The sequence below is a fragment of the Oryza sativa genome, chromosome 3, assembly GCF_034140825.1.
Source record: "Oryza sativa Japonica Group chromosome 3, ASM3414082v1".
NCBI lineage: Eukaryota > Viridiplantae > Streptophyta > Magnoliopsida > Poales > Poaceae > Oryza > Oryza sativa.
The window spans coordinates 23,893,729-23,913,757 of NC_089037.1; the positions used below are offsets into that span (position 1 = coordinate 23,893,729).

General features: G+C 43.2%; 3 protein-coding genes across 3 annotated transcripts; 2 read left to right on the top strand and 1 right to left on the bottom strand.

The window, feature by feature from the left end:
• Positions 1-2,097: 2,097 nt before the first annotated feature.
• Positions 2,098-3,245, bottom strand: LOC4333432 (zinc finger protein 1). Its single transcript, XM_015773790.3, has one exon. It carries the CDS (start codon positions 3,109-3,111, stop codon positions 2,395-2,397), a length of 717 nt encoding a protein of 238 aa, XP_015629276.1. The 5' UTR covers positions 3,112-3,245; the 3' UTR covers positions 2,098-2,394.
• A 10,744-nt stretch (positions 3,246-13,989) lies between these two features.
• On the top strand, positions 13,990-16,394 carry LOC9270857 (serpin-ZXA-like). Its single transcript, NM_001424523.1, has 2 exons — positions 13,990-14,496; positions 15,490-16,394. Exons 1-2 carry the CDS (start codon positions 14,086-14,088, stop codon positions 16,267-16,269), a joined length of 1,191 nt encoding a protein of 396 aa, NP_001411452.1. The 5' UTR covers positions 13,990-14,085; the 3' UTR covers positions 16,270-16,394.
• An 860-nt stretch (positions 16,395-17,254) lies between these two features.
• On the top strand, positions 17,255-19,452 carry LOC4333433 (serpin-ZXA-like). Its single transcript, XM_026024347.2, has 2 exons — positions 17,255-17,562; positions 18,457-19,452. Exon 2 carries the CDS (start codon positions 18,676-18,678, stop codon positions 19,231-19,233), a length of 558 nt encoding a protein of 185 aa, XP_025880132.1. The 5' UTR covers positions 17,255-17,562; positions 18,457-18,675; the 3' UTR covers positions 19,234-19,452.
• Positions 19,453-20,029: the final 577 nt, after the last annotated feature.

Consider the following 20,029-nt stretch of genomic DNA (forward strand, 5'->3'; position numbering starts at 1 on the left):
AGAAGAGGAAGGGGAGGAGGGGGAGGAAGAGAGGGGAGGGGAGGAGAAAGGGGATTGGATCTGAGAAGTGGAAAAGAGGGGATGATTCAATCTTATCTAAATATCTGTCTAGGACTTAACCGATCAGATGTGGGAGAGAAATATTTACTCTCGGTTGATAACTCTAACAGGGACTAAAGATCGATCTTTAGGTGGTAATCTTTAGTCCCAGTTGGTAGTACCAACCGGGACTAAAGATCCTCGGCTCCTGACATACATCTGACAGGGGATGAACCGGGACTAAAAATCATCTTTAGTCCTGGTTGGTGTTATCAATTTTTTTTTAACCGGGACTAAAAATCGTTTTTAGTCCCAGTTTTTAATGGAACCGGGACTATTGTGGAAATTGGTCGACCTACCAAAGATGGTTTCTCCACCAGTATCCCAAGGGCGGGCGCATTTACACATATCACCTCACTTATACTTTTGCCATCACTTCGTATAAAAGGTTTAACTTGGGAGTGATATGGCTGGAGGAATAAATTGGTTTCAACCTTGGTAAACTAGTATTGCAATACTAAACATGCGCACGTAAATCTTATGGGCTACATAGGCTGAATCCAAATTGGACTAGGATGTCACAAATCATAGCATGAACAAGTCATGTATTGATTGTTTATTTTGTTATTCCTTTGCTCTGCAGCATTATGAAATCGACAACGTCCAACTCTGGACTCACTCGATTACTTCCATATATCAAACTTCTATCCATTTGTAAATTATGAAAAAAAAAGATATAATATACTCTCTCCATCCTGAAAAAAAGTAATCTAGCTAGGACTGGATGTGACATTCTAGTACAATGAATCTAGACAGAGATATGTCCAGATTCATAGTACTAGGATGTGTCACATCCATTACTAGGTTGGTTTTTTATGGGATAGAGAGAGTATGAAACTATATATTATACATAAATTTTGATTTTTTTTATTATTACCTAGGGAGCCTTTTAAAATTTTTACCTTCAAATAAAGAGCGAAATTCGCCCATCTAGCCCTCCCTCTCGAAGTGTAAACAGTATAATGGATTGGGATAACTATTACATGAAGGTCCTAGAGTATTTATAGTGTCAACTATCGGTAACGGCCACAAATGGAGCCCGTCAAAGATCAACCCTCATCGGTGATATGCTTCAGAGTCATCTTTATTGGGCTTTTATACCAGCCCCTGCACCGATGACGCTCATCGATGACAGAGTTTTGTTGCGGCTATCACCGATTACCTTTGTCTAGCCGCATTCAAACCTCGTCACCGATGAGGGTTATTGGTGATGGGCTAGGTCCCGAGGACGCTGATCGGTGCCTCTTTGACGGGGTTTTTCTTGGCTCGACAAATATAACTATCTTTGTGACGGGCCGCAGGACTCCATCATAAATGTGCCGATTTGGATGCGAGTGCTATACTAGTGTTAGCTTATTAGTTAGGGAATTTTGTATTAATTATTTTAGTAAACCTTCTATTTTATATTATAAGACGTTTTGGTCCTTTAGTTAAACTTTTTAAGTTTAGCCAAGTTTACAGAGAAACATAACAATATTTCTTTGAAAAAATACTATCAAATAAATTTTATGTTAGGTTTAATAAAAACACTGACGTTATAAAAGTGATATAATTCTCTATAAACTTAATAAAATTTTGATTTAAATAAAATCAGAAGTGCCTCATAAAGTCATAATATGAAATTAAGGGAGTAACATTTCTCGTTTGCAGCTTCAACAAATTAAAATGCTTCCGAAATTAGATATTCAATCCAAACTTATCACAACAATGCCAAACGGGAGCTCAGTAATTTCTACATCTCGGAGATACTAATGGGAGTTAAATCGGTGTCTCAGAGAAGAAAAGGATAGCGATTGGAAGTCGTCATGTAGAAAGATTAACTACAGTAGTTAACCTATTGCATTACCAATTAATCGAGAGTGGCCGACACGGCAAGAAAAGCAAGTGACGAGACGAGCAACTAGACACCTTGCTGCTCTCACTCAAGTACTCAACGACTACCAAACTACAAGTAGCCAGCTAGTACAACTACTTGTACTAGCTGGACATACGTACACATCAAAGCAAATTGTATTGATTATATACGTGTCTAAATTATCAAAAGGAGAAGTGGTATAAATCCGTATACCACATGATACACACACCAAACCAATCAATGAAAGAATCATTCTACACGGAAATTTAAATACAAGAAATGAATTATACACACAAACTCCACCAATAATATATCGGAGACCAGCTCGCCTGAATCTACAGTATTTCACCAGCAAATTACTCACAACTAATTAATCACTAATCCAACAGTTGCAGCAAGGATGAGTAGACTTGTGGTGCTAGATTAATTATTTTTTTTAATTAAGCAGGGATCATTAGCCTTGGCTTCTTGAAGCTGGCAAGCGGGCTGAGCACCTCCTCCTCCTCGGCCGCCGCCGGCAAGCACCGCTCCGTCATGATGTCCGGCAGCGCCACCGCCGGCAGGTTCAGATCGAACCCGCGGCCGGCGACAGCGGCGCCGCCGCCGCTTCCGATCGGGCCCTCGTAGTGGCACCGCTTGTGCCCGCCCAGCGCCTGCCCCGTCGGGAACGTCTTCTTGCACACGGAGCACTCGTGCACCTTGTTTCCGCCGCCGCCGCCGCTGCCGGAGCCGGAATTGGACGAGGACGCGGCCGGCGAGGCCGTCGTCGCTGCCGGCTCGTCTACGACGACAACGGCCGCCATCGTCGGCGGCGTCCTGGGGCGGTGGCTCGTCTTGTGGCCGCCGAGCGCCTGGTAGGACGAGAACACCCTGCCGCACACGGAGCACCCGTGCTGCTCCTGCGGCGCCGGCGAGGGGTCGCGGTGGCCGCGCGCCAGCATGAGGAGGCTGAGCGCGAGGTGCTCCTCCTCCGAACCGTGAGGCGGCGGCGCAGCGGCGCGGTCGCGGTGGCGCCGCCTCGAGCGCTTCCGCTTGGACCACCCCTCGGCGCCGCCGCACCGTTGCTGCGGCTTCCGCGCCCCCACCTCCTCGCCGCTCGCCGCCGGCGACGACGACAGCATCGGCGCGGCGCCATCAAGAACCTCCTCCACTGCCATGCCTAGCTAACTAGCTAATACTAACAAGACAAGAATAATCAGTGGAGTAGAGTAATGGGCAAAGAAAAGAGTAGTAAGCTACTCTAATTGCTAGCTAGGCATGCAGTGGCGTTGGCAATTGTGAGAGAGATGATGAGTTTGTGAGTTGTGAGGTGTGGATTTATACAAGCAAACTACAGAGACAGCAAGTAGTTGGTGGTGTAGTAGTGGTGGTTTGTATTGTAGTACATGGGATTGGAGAGCTTGTGTGTGTGAGTGAGTGACCGAGTGAGTGGTGGTTGGTTCTTGGGAACTAAGCAAAAGACCAAGAGAAGTTGTATTTGGTCAACCACAAAGGAAGGAAGGAAGGAATTGTTGGATGTAATGAGGTGGATGCTTCCAAGTGGTGAGAGGAGGAAGGAGAGACAGATGACTTTGTTTTTTGTTAGTGTTTTGGAAGCCCAGAAGCACGGTAATGGAACATGCATGGTACATTATTAGTACAGCATATGCATGCATGGTTCACAACGGGGAGAGAAGAGACTTGTTCTTGCAGTCCACTACCCCCATGGGAATTAAATTGCGGTTGGATTAATGCAACTTAGGATTTGATTGGGTGTGCTGGTGCCAAATGGATAGTACTCCTATGAACATCTGACGTCACATTGGATGAGCAACATGGGGTGCGTGGCCTGTGCCATGATCTAGCTATTGTGATGTGCCTCCACTAACAAAAGACAATGTTGTGTTGGCTAGCTAGTCCCACCTCAATTGGTATTTGAACCAACCATCCCTACTAGTAATAATCAATTAATGAACAGAATTGTGTTATTCAATATTGTTATACACATATTGTGTTGTTGTTTTTTTAATTCTGAATATAATACCCACATATGAATTTACAGCGCAAGTGAGCTCCACAGTGCAGTGGCCTGCAGCGTTGATTGGACCACTGAAAATCAGAAAGTATTTCGCATTCAACTTTCATACTCGACAAAAATAAGGCCTGGTTTAGTTCTCACAATTTTTTCAAAAAAAACGTCACATCTAATCTTTGGACACATGTATAGAGCACTAAAATATAGATAAAAATAAAAACTAATTGCACAGTTTACATGGAAAATCGCAAGCCGAATCTTTTGAGCCTAATTAGTCCACAATTAGTCATAAGTGCTATAGTAACATATATGTGCTAATGACGACTTAATTAGGCTTAAAAGATTCGTCTCGCAGTTTTCAGGCGAGTTATGAAATTATTTTTTCATTCGTGTCCAAAAACCTAAACCAATATCCGGTCAAATATCCGATGTGATACCTAAACGAACTAAATAGGACCTAAGAAGCATTGCACAATAGCTAGTTTGTACTTCCTTCTTTCATAAAAAACCAACCTAGCATCGGATGTGACATATGCTAGTACTGTGAATCTAGATTTACTTTTGTTTAGATTTATTGTATTAAAATATGTCACATTTGGAAGTACTCTTGATTGCAGTGGCGACAGGGGTGTGGTGGAAACAGAGAGTTTGGCCCGTGTGTGTGTGTGTGAGAGAGAGAGAGAGAGAGAAGGCGCCGCGTGGAGGGCTGGGGGGAACGGTGAGAGGAAGGGAAAGGTGGAGGGTCGTTGGAGGTGGAGTGGACCGGTCACGTAGGAACCGTGGCCGCGTCGACGTACGCACAAACACATACGGCGGCCTTCCCATTGGCCAGGCCAGCAATGAGTCCAGAAGAAGCCGGCCGGCCGGCGACGCGACCGAAGATCCATCGTCGGCGAGAACTTTCCGGAGGTTGACGGCAGGCAGGTTGGTTGGCTCGGATTCGCTGGCGCCACCTGTGCTCTTTTTATCACTGACATGCCACTTTTTTCGCTATCTCTTCCCGCTACCGGCTGATTGCTCTACCTGTGCACACGTGCTTGATTACTCGTAATTCCTCCTGGTTAGTTGGAGTACGTACCAGTATTATAGTATAGTACTCCTACGCACCAGTATTATAGTATAGTTATAGTGGTACAGGGTCTTACCTGTCTGGTTAATTAACATACTTTTACTTTTACTGTAGTCAGTCCGAAACAGTCGAGACATTATTATCAAAGTCAGCGGTACATTATCCCTTAATTATACTCTGCGCGACGTAACGACCGACCGAGGACCGTCACGTTAAGCCAGTTGATCGACGAGTAATAATCCGTTAGATCGATCAAACCGCGAGTCAACACGGGCTCCGAAATTAAAGGTCGCACACGTTCCGCCGCTACACGCAAAAACGCACGGTCGATTGCTTTGCTGCTAGCTAGCTCCCCCCCTGGTTCAATTCACTGGGGGTCGGGGAGGCGCACATGCCTATGCGACTAGCACAAACTATGCGTGCGGAGCCGGTGTGCCGGTGCCCGGTCGCGGTGCTAGCTCTTGTTGGTTGTTGCTTTACGGGCGCGAGTGCGTGGATTCCTCCGCGTCTCCGCGGCGCGCGGGCGGTGGTCATGTGCGCACGCCACCGCCTACGAGTACGACTGTGCCAAGCTGTGCGCGCGCGGCGGGTCATGCATGGCCTACTGGATCATGTACACAACGTAGCTAGCTAGCGAGCAAAGGCCCCGGTGCAGCACCAGCCTGGTTTGTTTGTTTGTGTTGCAGCCTTGGGTTGGGCACTTGGGCTAGGGTTGTACGAGGCCGCGAGCCCTTTATGGAATCGACCGGCTAGCTGCTGTCGTTCATTCATCTTGTACAAAGGAAGTCTATACTGTATCCCTCAGTTATAGCCTGCGTCCGATTTTTCTCTATCAATTGCAAAACCAGATATGGATACCCTTAACTCTTAATACCGGTTGAAATATTATCCTTGGCTGGTTTTTAAGGTGATTTTCATCTAATGTGGTGTGATTACATAAGTTAGCTTACATTAAGTCGGACAAAACATCTATAAGGCCCACCTTTGGTTGGAAAAAAAAAAACAACCACTCGCTTTTTTCCCTCCCTCTAGCCCACACTGTTGTAAGAGCTAGAGCTCCACTCTCACTGCCTCGACATCTTTGTTTTCACCTTCTCTACCACCTCAAGAAAAGCGACTGGCCAACCTTAAGGAGGACTTGGTGCTCATGGATGTTAGCAACCAGATCCGATGGCAACGCTAGGTGATGTCCACCACATTGCTGCCACCATGAGCTCTCCTTTGATAGTGTATTAGTGACCTCGACTAAAATCCGCACTTGACTAGGTGGGTGGTGCTCCCCAATCAGCAAAAGAATGGCAAGGAGGGCAACGTGCTCTGGTGAGCAACAGGTCAGCGGTAGCCAGTAGCTCCGATGATAGATTCCTCGATCCAGGTGGTGGTTCTGCCTTTCTCGACTTTCTTCACCATCATCGCTGATGGTTCCTGCGTGCTCAACAAAGGAGAGGCAAAATGAACCAATAATGATAGTTGATGGACAATTTATATCTAACTTTGTGAAATTGTGATTGAGGGAGAACAATTGGACCCATATTTTAGTATATAATTTTGTTCTTACATCTTTCTAAGATATTTTAGTATGGGCCCTATCAAATATTCATATCTTTGTGATGGATCTTCTGGAACATCTTTTGCTAGACATCTCATAACATGAATTCATGGCTCCTTCTCAACCAACCAACCCCTCCATGTAATGCTCTCGGATTCACGCATTTGCTCACTCACGCGCAGTTGTCGGATCACATATCAACAGTGAGAGATCGCTGCGGTGGACCTTGTTATAATATGCAAAGTTTGAGGGTTTGTTTTCAAAAGGTGCTCAAGTCTAACCAACCCATCCTCGGCCTCATCTCTCGCGTCTCTGCTGCCTAGTTCACCTCCTCTGCCACATCACCGGCTTCACTGCAAATAACCTGTGTCTTAATTTCCTATGGGTGTGTGAGCACCTCCGCGGATCCACATCGGTAGTGAGGAAGCGTGGCAACGATGCTGAGTCAAAAGTAGATATTGTTGGAATTTAATCCAATTAATTGATTGAGTCTTAGCCTAAACATGATCACCTCTGCTTAATTATGTGGAAATTGATCTAACTGACCTGAGATGAAGCCATTGTCCTTCTTCTTTCTTCTTCTTTGTTTCTTCTGTTGTGAGATATCTCATGAACCCCTTCCAGTGTCTAATCGATCGGACGATTAATTTAGGGTTTAGAGTTAGAGAGAGTTAAGTCGTCAATCTGCCTCCCTCCTTCTCCTTCTTTATATAGCGACACTAGTGGGGCTCGGGGGTTTATCTCCAATTAGTTGGTTTATCTCCAATTAGTTTGGAATTCTGTTTTGCACCGATCACACAAAACAAAATCTAATCTCTTATTTTTCTTTCTTGATTGGGAAGGAAATTGGTGGTTAATCTCTTTCCTAATCCTTATCGACAGTGAGTCGATAAAATCCCCCTTGATTTTGAGACTTACTTACGAGTCCACTAAATACTATATCTCAACAAAGCAATGTGTCATAACAACTTTAAGCGTCATAAGACAACAAGACTTATAGTTCACTACAATACTTAAATAAACTCAACTTAACTTAGTGGGTGTTGATCGATAAATTTAAGTCCCCTCATCCAGGATTTTAGTAAGGCTCTAATTTACACATATACTGGCCAAAACATAATCTTAATTTATGAGGCATTAGAGTATGGATCCATTAGCACAAGCTTCATTTAATAATTCGATCCTGGGATATATCTTTCACAACATATCAATGTGTTAGGCAGAAAACACTCCACATGTTGTTACTAGAATAGAAAATTGTGTTTAATTAGTGCACAACTTATAACACAGTATAATTTTGAGTAGTTTATACCATTTTGAGTGGTTTATGAGCGCTATTTACCACTCTTAATTCTAGAAAATATTCTTAAATATATGATTAATCATAACATGCTTTAAAATCTAACTGCATCGTCAACTATGCAGTAAGAGATTATTTTGGAGCTTTTCCATGGTTCTGCTCCCTTATGTGTGGACATAGCTTAATCTAAATTAACTTAATAATATTTATAAATATCCACACATCTCACAAGTGTCCAAAAGTCTCTAAACTTCTGAGATCATTAGACCTTGGAAATGTGAGCATGTTACTTAAAATTGTCTTGCAAATAATACAAAACATTCTTAATACCAGTGGTCTAGTCTGGATTTAATTAAATACTGCCAAGATTCCTAGTAAAAATGTATGCCAAATATGTATGCATCCAGATTTGAGCTAATATAAAGCTTCTGTCAGCTGAATCATAAATGATTATCTTTATAATTTAATTTCAGCTTGACTAACTTTAACTGAATTATCTTAAATTATTTCTTTAATTTATATCAAGGGATGACTTACTTATATAAGCCCAGTACTCCTTCAGACCAAAATTTCATGAAAAATTTTCTTTAGTTTCTAACAGCAATATGCATTGCTTGACAATAAAATGTCATTAGTATAGAGTACTGGTGAATGAAATTCCTACCTTTAATTTTCATGCAGTTATCCACCTCACTTGAATTGTTTGAAATTTCCATTAGAGTCGGGCTTAATTTTATTAAGCCACTTAAATGGCCCACTATTTTGACTCATTTAGAAACTTCTACTAAATTCTTTATTTTGTTCATCAATCTCAATTTATTCTTACATGGTTCGAAAACCATTTGGATGAATGCTTATTTTTTTAATGTCTTATAAGATGAACAAGCTTCATTTAGTGTTTACCACCATAATCCGATCTCTTAACTTCATTTGATTTTAGCATTAGTATCTTAAATTTAAAGGAAATCGAAGGTCACTTATGGGTAAACATAGCCATAAATAATCATTTGTTGGCTAATTTCTTAACTTAGTGAATTTTTCACTTAAAGCTAAACAACGCCATTAAAATCTAATGGAAAGAATATCTCTATCTCATGAGACGTTCCAAACTCCCCTAGTTATGTGACATAAGCAACAATGGCACAAATTCAATGACGTCTTACTTCCATCATTATAGAATAATTATTCTCCTCATTCTTATTTAAGCTTAGTTCACTAATGACACAGCGGAATTTAAAACATCATCAATGCTTGATTAAGTCCACAAATGGATTTCTTTAAGTCTGCACCCTATATGTGGCTTGTCTTTCCATAACAAAACCCTCAATCTATGTTATGTATATTTAATTGTGCAAGTCACAAATTAAGAGATACAAAATTCTAGCATCCACATAATGGAGCTATGAGTCATAAATGAGGTAGAGTAATATTCTCTTATTAGAGCTCTTGATGAGCTCCCACTGATTTTATTGTTTATGTAATGGAAGCATAATATCTTATTTTTTTCCATAAACTTGAATCACTTAATTTCACTTAGTGAATTATCATCTAAGTAATAATAGATGTCAGAAATTTCTAAGGGTGAAGTGTCTCAACCTTAATGAGACGTCCATTCTCCCCTAGAAATGTGGCCGAATAAGAAAAAAAAAGATAATAATTCCACAGACTTTAACTGATAAATAAAGTTATTTATTGCTAAAATATTAAGTGGCAATATTATTGTGGTTGCTCATGCAAATAATGTACATTAGTACAATCACTTACACAATAATGATAAGTTAATCTTTATTTCACTTTGTATCACCATTGGGCAGAGACAACGAAGGAGTCATTAAATGAAATTACTTATAATCCAAAATCAAGTCACCGTTGGGCAGAAATGATTAGGGAATAAATATTAATGTCTTAAATCACATCACCGAAAGGTAGAAGTGATAAAGTAAATAATTTAGAATCCTAAATCAAATCGCCATCAAGTAGAAATGATAGAGGAAATAACGCCATTAGTGATGCCATAGAATTAAAATTAAAATCCTTAGCCATATGGCCCATATCACCGTTGGGCAGAAATGGTAAAGGAATTAAGCTTACTGACAAATTAGAGATCCTTGATCACATCACCGCAGGGTAGAAGTGATAAAGGAATTAATGCACTAGTGGCACAAATAAAATTCTAAGTCATATCACCGTTAAGGCCAAAATGACAAAGAAGATTAAAATAATGATTGACGATACTTAGACTTATCCTTAATTACATCACCGTTGGGCAGAAAATAGTTAAGGAAATAAAAATCGTAATGAAATCATCTTTCTTTCTAGATAAACTTCCCATTGGTTCCATTTATCTAGAAATAATTTACTCAGTATTGCAACTGATCTTAAATAATAAGCATTGCTAACTGCATATAATTAATTTACCTTGGGTTAATCAATCATATGCAAAATAAACTTAGAATTTCATAGTCAAAACACCATTGCTCATAAATAATAATGAATAATCTTAAAATTAATTCCTTAATTATACCACCGTTGGGTAGAAAATAACCAAGGAGTAATAATTATAATAACATGGGTTAAAAAATAACTTCAAGTCTTAATGCTTTCTAGTCGAATTTCTCGTTGGTTCCATTCGACTATAAATAATTAAGTTACTAAGGCAATGACCATCATAATGATGTTGACATGAAATCATAAATACTTTCTAGTTAAATTCCCATTCAACTAGAAATAAATTAAATGGCTTAAAGAAATAATAATCTTAATAAATATTGACATGAAATCATATTAACGTTGGTCAAATATAATATCATATCATTAATTTCTTTCTAGCTAAACTTCCCGTTGGTTCCATTTAACTAGAAATAATTTTCTAAGCGATCAAAAAATTGACCATAATTTTCCAGCAATTTTAAAATAGCTAAGAAAGCTCATAAATGAATTTATGGAAATTAATAAAACATTAAATTTGTGGGATTTAATTAAAATAGGTTTATGGCCCAGGTCTTCCAAAATCGGCCCAAACTTGGGCCGGCTTGTCTTCGCGCGAGTGCGCTATTTGGTGGCGGTGACCTGTCGATTCGATGGCCCGCAGCCGAGCGCGACCCATATATGCAGTGACGGCCCGATGTGCTGCGCGGCCCAGTGGGCTAAATAGTCAACGGCGGCGGCGGCCCGACGTGGGGTCGATCTGAGCCGTCCGATCTGATGGACAGCTCGGATCAGTCCCGCGCCGATGAAATCGCCGGCCGGGATGGGGGCTTCAAACCCTAACCCTAATCCCCATTTCTCCGCTTCTCTCACCCGATCCAATCTCCCCGCGAGCGAGCGAGTGGAATCGGCAGCGATCATGGCGGCGACAACGTTCCGGTGATGTGGAGCACACGTGCAACGACGAGCGCCGAGCGGCTTCCATTTGTGCCTGCTGATTGGCACGCACGAGGGCAGCGCCAAGCCGTGCCGGGTGTTGACGGTCCGGTAAGGTGGGCGCACAAGCGGCGGCGAGCACCGATGCGGCCTAGACATCATCGGGGGGAGGGGGGTGGGGCCCAAACTTCCCGTTGCCGGCGAGGGACGGTGAGGAGGGGACTCCAAGACGGCGGGCACGCAGAGAACCCAACACGGCTGTGAGGAGGTGAAGGCGGCGACGCCGCTTCCCGGAGAGCTCCGTTGTGCTAAAGGACTTCGAAATTGGTAAGTGAAAAACCCGAACTCAAGCCTAATTTGCTTCCATTTGGATTTTGGGGCTTATGGCTTCTCACACCGAAAAATAGAGATTAGGGTTCTTGAGTTTTGGGATTTCGGGTAGATTGATTCAATCTGGCTTATCTGGGGTTCTTCACCCAAAATTAGGGTTCTTAGCTTCGGGATTTTAGGCCTATTTGATCCGGCTCATTGGGTATTTTGGAAAATTAGGGTTTCGCAAAACCGTGGCTTAATTCTGTCTTGCTTAATGATGGGGAATTTCAATCTAGTTTATCCCCACCTTCTTGATTGCTAAGTGCTACCAAAACCGTAACTTCGGTCTAGGAAAGTCTGAGTGCGAGGATTCGGAATTTCAATCTTGTTTATCCCAATCCTCGTTCTCTTATGTAGTGTTTGGTTTGGGGACGAAGTGGGATGGGTTAGACCTATCCTAGTTTTGTGGGATGGGATGGTTCCAGTTGTCTGTTTGGTTTATGGTATGGGATGGTTATAGTTTTCTCTTTGGTAGAAGGGATTGAGGTGGGATGGGATGGACGAATTTCTACTCATCGTTAGTGCCGTTTGGGACCGGAGGAGCTTGGCGGCAGTCACGGAGGTGGCGGCGGTCGTGGACGAGGCGGAGGAGGCGGCGGGCGCGGCGACGGTGCTCGCGATGGTGGCGGCGCTCGCGGAGGTGGTGGTCGCGGTGCTCGTGGAGGTGGCGGCGCTCGTGGAGGAGGCGGCAGGCACGGAGGCGAGGCGGCGACGGGTGCGGAGGCGAGGCGGCTCCCGGATGTGAGAGGAGCGGCGGCGGTGCTTGCGGAGGTGGCGGCGCTCGTGGAGGCAGCGGCGGGTGCGGAGGCGAGGCGGCTCTCGGATCTAAGAGGAGGCGGCGGAGGTGGCGGCGCTCGTGGACGAGCGGCGGTGCTCGTGGACGAGCGGCGGCGCTCGTGGAGGCGGCAGTGGTCGTGGAGGAGGCGGAGGCGGCGGCGCTCGCGGATGTGCGGAGGTGGCGGCAGGCGTGGACGAGGCAGCAGCACTCAGGGAGGCGGCGACGCGTGCGGATGCATGGCGGAGTTCGCGGAGGTGGCGGATGGCGCGGTGACGCCTTTCGCTCGTCCCAGGTGGGACGAGTTCGTCTGCCAGTTTTTCGCGGATCAGTTGGTCCCGGATCTAAGAGGAATATTTCTCTCCAGGGACCAACCCATCCCACCCACCCCTAAACCAAAACATCCCTAAAGTGGGTTCGCCCCATCCCATCCGACCTCATCCTTGCAACCAAACACTACCTTAAATTTTACTGCTAAGCAACGAAAATAAACTTAAAAACTTGAATTTTTAAAAAAAACTTCTTCAATAATTTGCCTCTTCTATTGTTGGCCGAGACCACCAGTATAACAGGGCTAGATGGCTTCACTTAGAGATGATGGGATCAAGTGGCTAAGATAAGGCTCTGATACCACAATGTTGGAATTTAATCCAATTAATTGATTGAGTCTTAGCCTAAACATGATAACCTCTGCTTAATTATGCTTAATTATGCGGAAATTGATCTAGCTGAACTAAGATGAAGCCATTGTCCTTCTTTCTTCTTCTTTGTGTTCTTCAGTTGTGAGATACCTCACGAACCCCTTCCAGTGTCTAATCGATCGGACGATTAATTTAGGGTTCAGAGTTAGAGAGAGTTAAGTCGTCAAATCTGCCTCCCTCCTCCTTCTTTATATAGCGACACTGGTGGGGCTATGGGTTTATCTCCAATTAGTTTGGAATTATGTTTTGCACCAATCACACAAAACAAAATCTAATCTCTTATTTTCCTTTCTTGATTGGGAAGAAAATTGGTGGTTAATCCCTTTCCTAATCCTTATCAACAGTGAGTTGATAAAATCAACCAACTATATGTCCACAGATTTACATTCACAAAAAACCCGACGAATGCATGTATGAAGAAAAATACAATTATTCTGTACCTCTTTCAAACTCTTTTTAAAAGGAGATCATGACTGTATGATAAGGTAAGATAAGATTAGGACTCCAGCACCTTCCAAAACAGTTGTCACTACTCCCGGCATCAAGGCAATCTTGCCAGGTTTTTTTTAAAAAAGTGTAATATTGCCGTCAAATCAGACAAACGAACACGTATTAAGCCAAACTAAACCTGCACTGCAAGATAATTAATTATCTGATTAAGGTAGGAATACTCCAGTTCCTCCCTGTACGGCAAAGTGTGCACAAATGACACGAGCCACGCAGGGCCCTTTCCCAGCACTGCACACGCGGTTTCCTTCCCACTTTACTTCAGCACATTTCGCATAAAACACCCCCAATTTCGAACTAATCAAGCAGCGCTCCACGCAGCCCCACCGGCAGTGAGCCAGCCGCGACGCGCACCCACAAATAACCAAACAACACCCTGAAACTCGTAGAAATTGCATTTTCTCCTTCCTTCCCCTCGTCTCCGCTCCAGTGTCTCTCCGGTCCAAGAAACCGCCTCCTCCGCCGCCGCCCCACGGTGACCATGGCCGCCGACCTCCGCGTTTCCATCGCCCACCAGACCTCCTTCGCGCTCCGCCTCGCCGCCGCCCTGTCCTCCCCGGCGCACCCGGCGGGTGGCGCCGGGAGGAACGTCGCCTTCTCCCCGCTGTCCCTCCACGTCGCGCTCAGCCTCGTCGCGGCCGGCGCCGGCGGGGCCACGCGGGACCAGCTCGCCTCCGCGCTCGGGGGCCCGGGGAGCGCCGAGGGCCTCCACGCGTTCGCCGAGCAGCTGGTGCAGCTCGTCCTCGCCGACGCTTCCGGCGCCGGCGGCCCGCGCGTCGCCTTCGCCGACGGCGTCTTCGTCGACGCGTCGCTGTCGCTCAAGAAAACCTTCGGTGACGTCGCCGTGGGCAAGTACAAGGCCGAGACCCACTCCGTAGACTTCCAAACTAAGGTAATAATGATCCCAATTCAATTCCCCACCAATCTAATAGGTAAGATTTCTTAGAACAAGCACATGGTTTTCTAAGGATTATTACGCCCTTGCAAATTACTAGCTAGATGTCTTTCTTCACTAGATGTTTTAGCCATTTTAGGCTTCTGCTTTTAGTGGTTACTATTACCTAGCAACTTAGCTAACATTGATTGGGAGCATTATTTACTACTACCCTCTTTGGAGAAAAAGTTGGAGAAGTATGTAAGTTCAATAGATCTCTAGTATTTCACTTGTTGTCTAATGTTTGTAGGCACAATGGTGTAAAAGCTCCTAATCTCTGTTGATTTTGTAGGGTTAAATTGAAGTTTCCACTTGATATATCAATTTTGAATGTATCATTGTTAAAGCATCCAATCTGCACAATTACTGTATGGTCTAGCACTCTAGCTTAGCTTGTGGTATGTTTGTAAAACTTGATAATTCAGTCATTAATGTATGGGTTACTTCACAGTAGGTGTTCAATTTTCAGTAATAAGACCATTGTGAATTGATGGATCCTCATATTCTTACTATTTTGTTTTTTTTGTTGCTTTTTTTAGCATATAGTTCATCTAGACACTACCACCATGCAGCCATGCAATCGTGCTCTTGTGAAATTAGGGTAAAATCTTTCTAGTGTTTACTATTGTGGGAATTATTTATGTCATTATGTGGTTTCCATTTACTGCCATTCTGGAAATTATGTCTCTAAAAGATGATGAGCCCATTACTCATTGGACCAGCGGAAAGGTTAGTATTGGTTTGATGCCACTACTTCCAGATAGTGTCATGACCATTTAGATCAGTTTACTGATGTGAAGTGCTAAATCTTTCACGAGTTTCACCAGTACATATAATTACTTTATGAGAATGTTAATGCAATTTCTTGGATGCTTAGTGCATTTCTCAGCTCTAGCATTCTGATTTCTAAAGCTTGACAATAGTGCTGAATACTGATATTGTTTCATTCAGGCTGCTGAAGTTGCTTCTCAAGTGAACTCATGGGTAGAGAAAGTCACATCAGGCCTCATCAAAGAGATACTCCCTCCTGGATCTGTTGACCATACTACCAGGCTGGTTCTAGGTAATGCGCTTTATTTCAAAGGAGCATGGACTGAGAAGTTTGATGCATCTAAAACCAAAGATGGCGAGTTCCACCTTCTTGATGGCAAGTCGGTTCAAGCACCATTCATGTCCACTTCAAAGAAGCAGTATATTTTGTCTTATGACAACTTGAAGGTACTGAAGCTTCCATACCAGCAAGGCGGGGACAAGAGGCAGTTCTCCATGTACATACTTCTTCCGGAAGCACAGGATGGCCTCTGGAGCTTGGCTGAGAAGCTGAACTCTGAACCAGAGTTCCTGGAGAAGCATATCCCAACGCGGCAAGTTACTGTCGGGCAATTCAAGCTCCCGAAGTTCAAGATATCGTTTGGATTTGAGGCGTCTGATTTGCTCAAAAGTTTGGGGCTCCACCTGCCATTTAGCTCTGAAGCTGATCTTACAGAGATGGTCGATTCACCAGAGGGAAAAAACCTGTTTGTTTCATCCGTTTTCCACAAGTCGTTCGTTGAGGTGAATGAGGAAGGGACTGAGGCTGCTGCTGCAACTGCAGCAGTGATCACACTTAGGTCAGCTCCAATAGCTGAGGACTTTGTCGCGGATCATCCTTTCCTTTTCCTGATCCAAGAAGACATGACAGGCGTGGTGCTGTTCGTCGGCCATGTGGTCAATCCCCTACTTGCTGCATAGAGCGTTTGCCTGTAAACCGCTGTAGTGGTGCGGCCGCATCTGTGATCCGTGGTATGCAACTGCAGGCTTTGATGAACATTTGATCATGCTGACTTCACAATAAAAATGACAAATGTTCTGTTTTCTGAACTGTGACTGCTTGTACGTGATGCATGTAAAGTTCTGTTGTGGAATGGCTGGGTTCATGGATGAGATGAGACTCGTTGGTCGAATTGTTCATGTTCCACAGGCCAAGTATGAACAACGGTGATGGCTTAGCTTCAGCCAGCTGTGTTGTTCAGGTTGGCTTTGAGCCTTGAGCTGGTGTTGATGTGTCCCTGATACGTTTATTGATGTAATGGAGTTAACAAGTCGTTTGATACGCTTAATACAAATAACAGGCTAACACTATCACACACAGAAAAAGAACTCATCTCAACCAAAAGGATAAAAATTCACGAAAATCAAATACATCAACAGGACTTGCACATGATGCTTTGAAAAGGAAGCAAAGTGCGTTTACTGACCCAACTGACTAACTGAGGCATCTCCTTTCCACACACACCAGTTTGCTTTTAGGGTAGCAAAGATAAAGGTTCCAAACAGTTTCTCAAAGTTCGATTCTAGGATAGCAACAACTTTACAGCTGAAGGGCTAAAGCTGCCGTACACAATGGTTCCCAAACTAAAATCAAAAGTATAATAAATAATTAATTAACCCTAATCATCTTAAAAACTTATATACACGATTGGCTGCGCTTTGCTACAGAAAAATATATTGTAATATTATCTATAAATAAATTAAAAATATATCTTTCATAAAAAAGATGAAATTTTTTATTTTTCTATTTGTAACAAGTTTTAAATTTTGTGAAACATGTTTAAATTCAGCAGGCCCGTCAATGGCCATGTGCCAAATAGGCAACCGCACGGGACCCCCTTTTTTTGGCCCTATAACAATGCAACATAATATCAGCTAATAGACAATAGCCCAATGGGTAGATCAATAATGCTAGGCTTAGCCCAAATTCAAGAGATACAGTGCGATTGTTGATTTGGTCCTGTTGTTGATTGCTGAGCGATCTAATTCCGTGCGACAGCGATTTTAGAGACAAAGACGATGAGACGTCGATCCCAATTCCATGCGTAGCGACAGCGATACAACCTGCTGCTTGCGATTCCAACGCTCTGAGCTACAGCGGCCACGGCTCTGCGCTGCTCCCTTGTCTCATCTCCTAGTTCATGCCTTCATCCTCATCGTCTGCTCGTCATCATCGACTTGACCTCAACGGCTCGACCTCGGAGGCTCGGACGGGTAAGATTAGATGGTGATTGAGTAGATGATAGATCGTAAATTCATAATATTAGAACACATATTGTATCTATATAATTGAGTGAAAATATGTTTTATTTTATATTAGACATGATTTTTTAAATTATAGGTCCCCAATTTACATTTCACCCTGGGCCCCAAATTCCTAGAGACAGCCCTGAAATTCAGCCAAAATAAGTTCAAATTGTAATTTTGCAAGTTGGCCCAAAAGTAAAACTGTTCAAAGTTTTATCTCACTGTTGGACGAGGATATATTAAAATAATAGCTGGAATGTCTTTCGATAAGTACCACAGATTTAAAGTGTCATATAGTAAAGCCATAAACTGGAGTGTCCTAGAGAAATTTTGCCCTTCGAATATTTGATCTCTTGAGTTGAGGTAAAAAATGTTGACATAATGGTCACAGTGTGTTTTAGCAAATTCCCACAAAACCGAACTGTCCAATAGTGAAGATATGTTTTAGAATGTCCCACGACAAATGACATGAAAATACAATGTCCTACGAAAATTTTTGCACAGTTTTAGGGTTTTCGTAGAAGATGTTTTGGGCTTTCATAGAAGGTACTTTCTATTGTGGGAATTATTTATCTCTAAGAAGATGAGCCCATTACTCATTCGATTTGTGGAATGATTAGTGTGATAATTCTGTATATTGATGCCACTACTCGTAGAGTGTTATGACTCATGACTATTTATATCAGTAGGGTCATGAGAAATGCCAATCTTTCATGAGTTTCATTAATACATGTGAATTCGTTCCCATAGACGGATGGACCTTCCCATAGAATTACTTCACGAAAATGTTATTGCATTTTCTTAGATATTAAAAAAGCTTGACATTGATGCTAAATGCTAAAATATTTTCTTTTTGTTTAGGCTGCTGAAGTTCTTGGCCAAGTTAACTCATGGGTGGACAGAGTCACATCAGGCCTCATCAAAAATATCGCCACTCCAAGATCTATAAACCATAATACCAAGCTGGTTCTAGCTAATGCACTTTATTTCAAAGGAGCATGGGCTGAGAAGTTTGATGTGTCTAAAACCGAAGATGGCGAGTTCCACCTTCTTGATGGCGAGTCAGTTCAAGCACCATTCATGTCCACTCGAAAGAAGCAATATCTTTCGTCTTATGACAGCTTGAAGGTACTGAAGCTTCCTTACCTGCAAGGTGGTGACAAGAGGCAGTTCTCCATGTACATACTCCTTCCAGAAGCACAGGATGGCCTCTGGAGCTTGGCTGAGAAGCTGAACTCTGAGCCAGAGTTCATGGAGAACCACATCCCAATGCGTCCGGTCCATGTTGGGCAGTTCAAGCTCCCTAAGTTCAAGATTTCGTTTGGATTTGGAGCGTCTGGATTGCTGAAAGGTTTGGGGCTCCCCCTGCTGTTTGGCTCAGAAGTTGATCTTATAGAGATGGTCGATTCACCAGGGGCACAAAACCTGTTTGTCTCATCCGTTTTCCACAAGTCGTTTATCGAGGTGAATGAGGAAGGGACCGAGGCTACTGCTGCAGTGATGGTGTCCATGGAGCATTCAAGACCGAGGCGTTTGAACTTCGTCGCAGACCATCCTTTCATGTTCCTGATCAGGGAAGACGTAACTGGTGTGATCTTGTTCATCGGCCATGTGGTCAATCCCCTACTTGCTGTATAGAGCGTTTGCCTGTAAATCGCTGTGTAGTGGTGCGGCCGCATCTGTGATCTGTCGTATGCAACTGCTGGGTTTGATGAACATTTGATCATGCTGACTTCACAATAAATATGACAAATGTGGCCTGTTTCTGAATTGTGAGTTTGTGACTGCTTGTGCCTGATGTATGTAAGGTTTGCCGTTGTGGAATGGCTAGGTTCATAATAAGATGGGACTTGCTGTGGTGGAATTGTTCATGGTCAACAGGCCAAGTATCAGCAACGGTCATGGCTTAGCTTCAGATGTGTTGTTCAAGTTAAGCCTTGAGCATGTGTTGATGGGGATGTCTGCATGTCTGCAAGTCTCCCTGGTACGTATATTGATGTGGAGTAATGGTGTTAACATGCAAATCATCCCTCCGGCCTAAAATAAACAAACACACGTTCTATTATTACGGACCGTTAATTCAGGATGTGTCATATTTTGTCCTACATTAATATGTTTAATACAAATTACATCCTAACACTATCACACACAAAAAATAACTCATCTCAACCAAAAAGGTTAAAATTCACAGAAATCAAATACATCGATGGGACTTGCACACGACGCTTTGAAATGGAAGAAATACGCTCATATTTTTTTCTAATTATTTGATAACCAAGGCCCCCCTTAATTGTCCTCATTTTTTCTCTTTTCAAAAAAGAAAGTTCATGTACTGATCCAACTTGGACATCTCTTACCCTTGTACCCATATACACACTAGTCGCTTTCTCTCAGTTAGGGGAGCAAAGACAAAGGTTGTACCATATGAGACCAA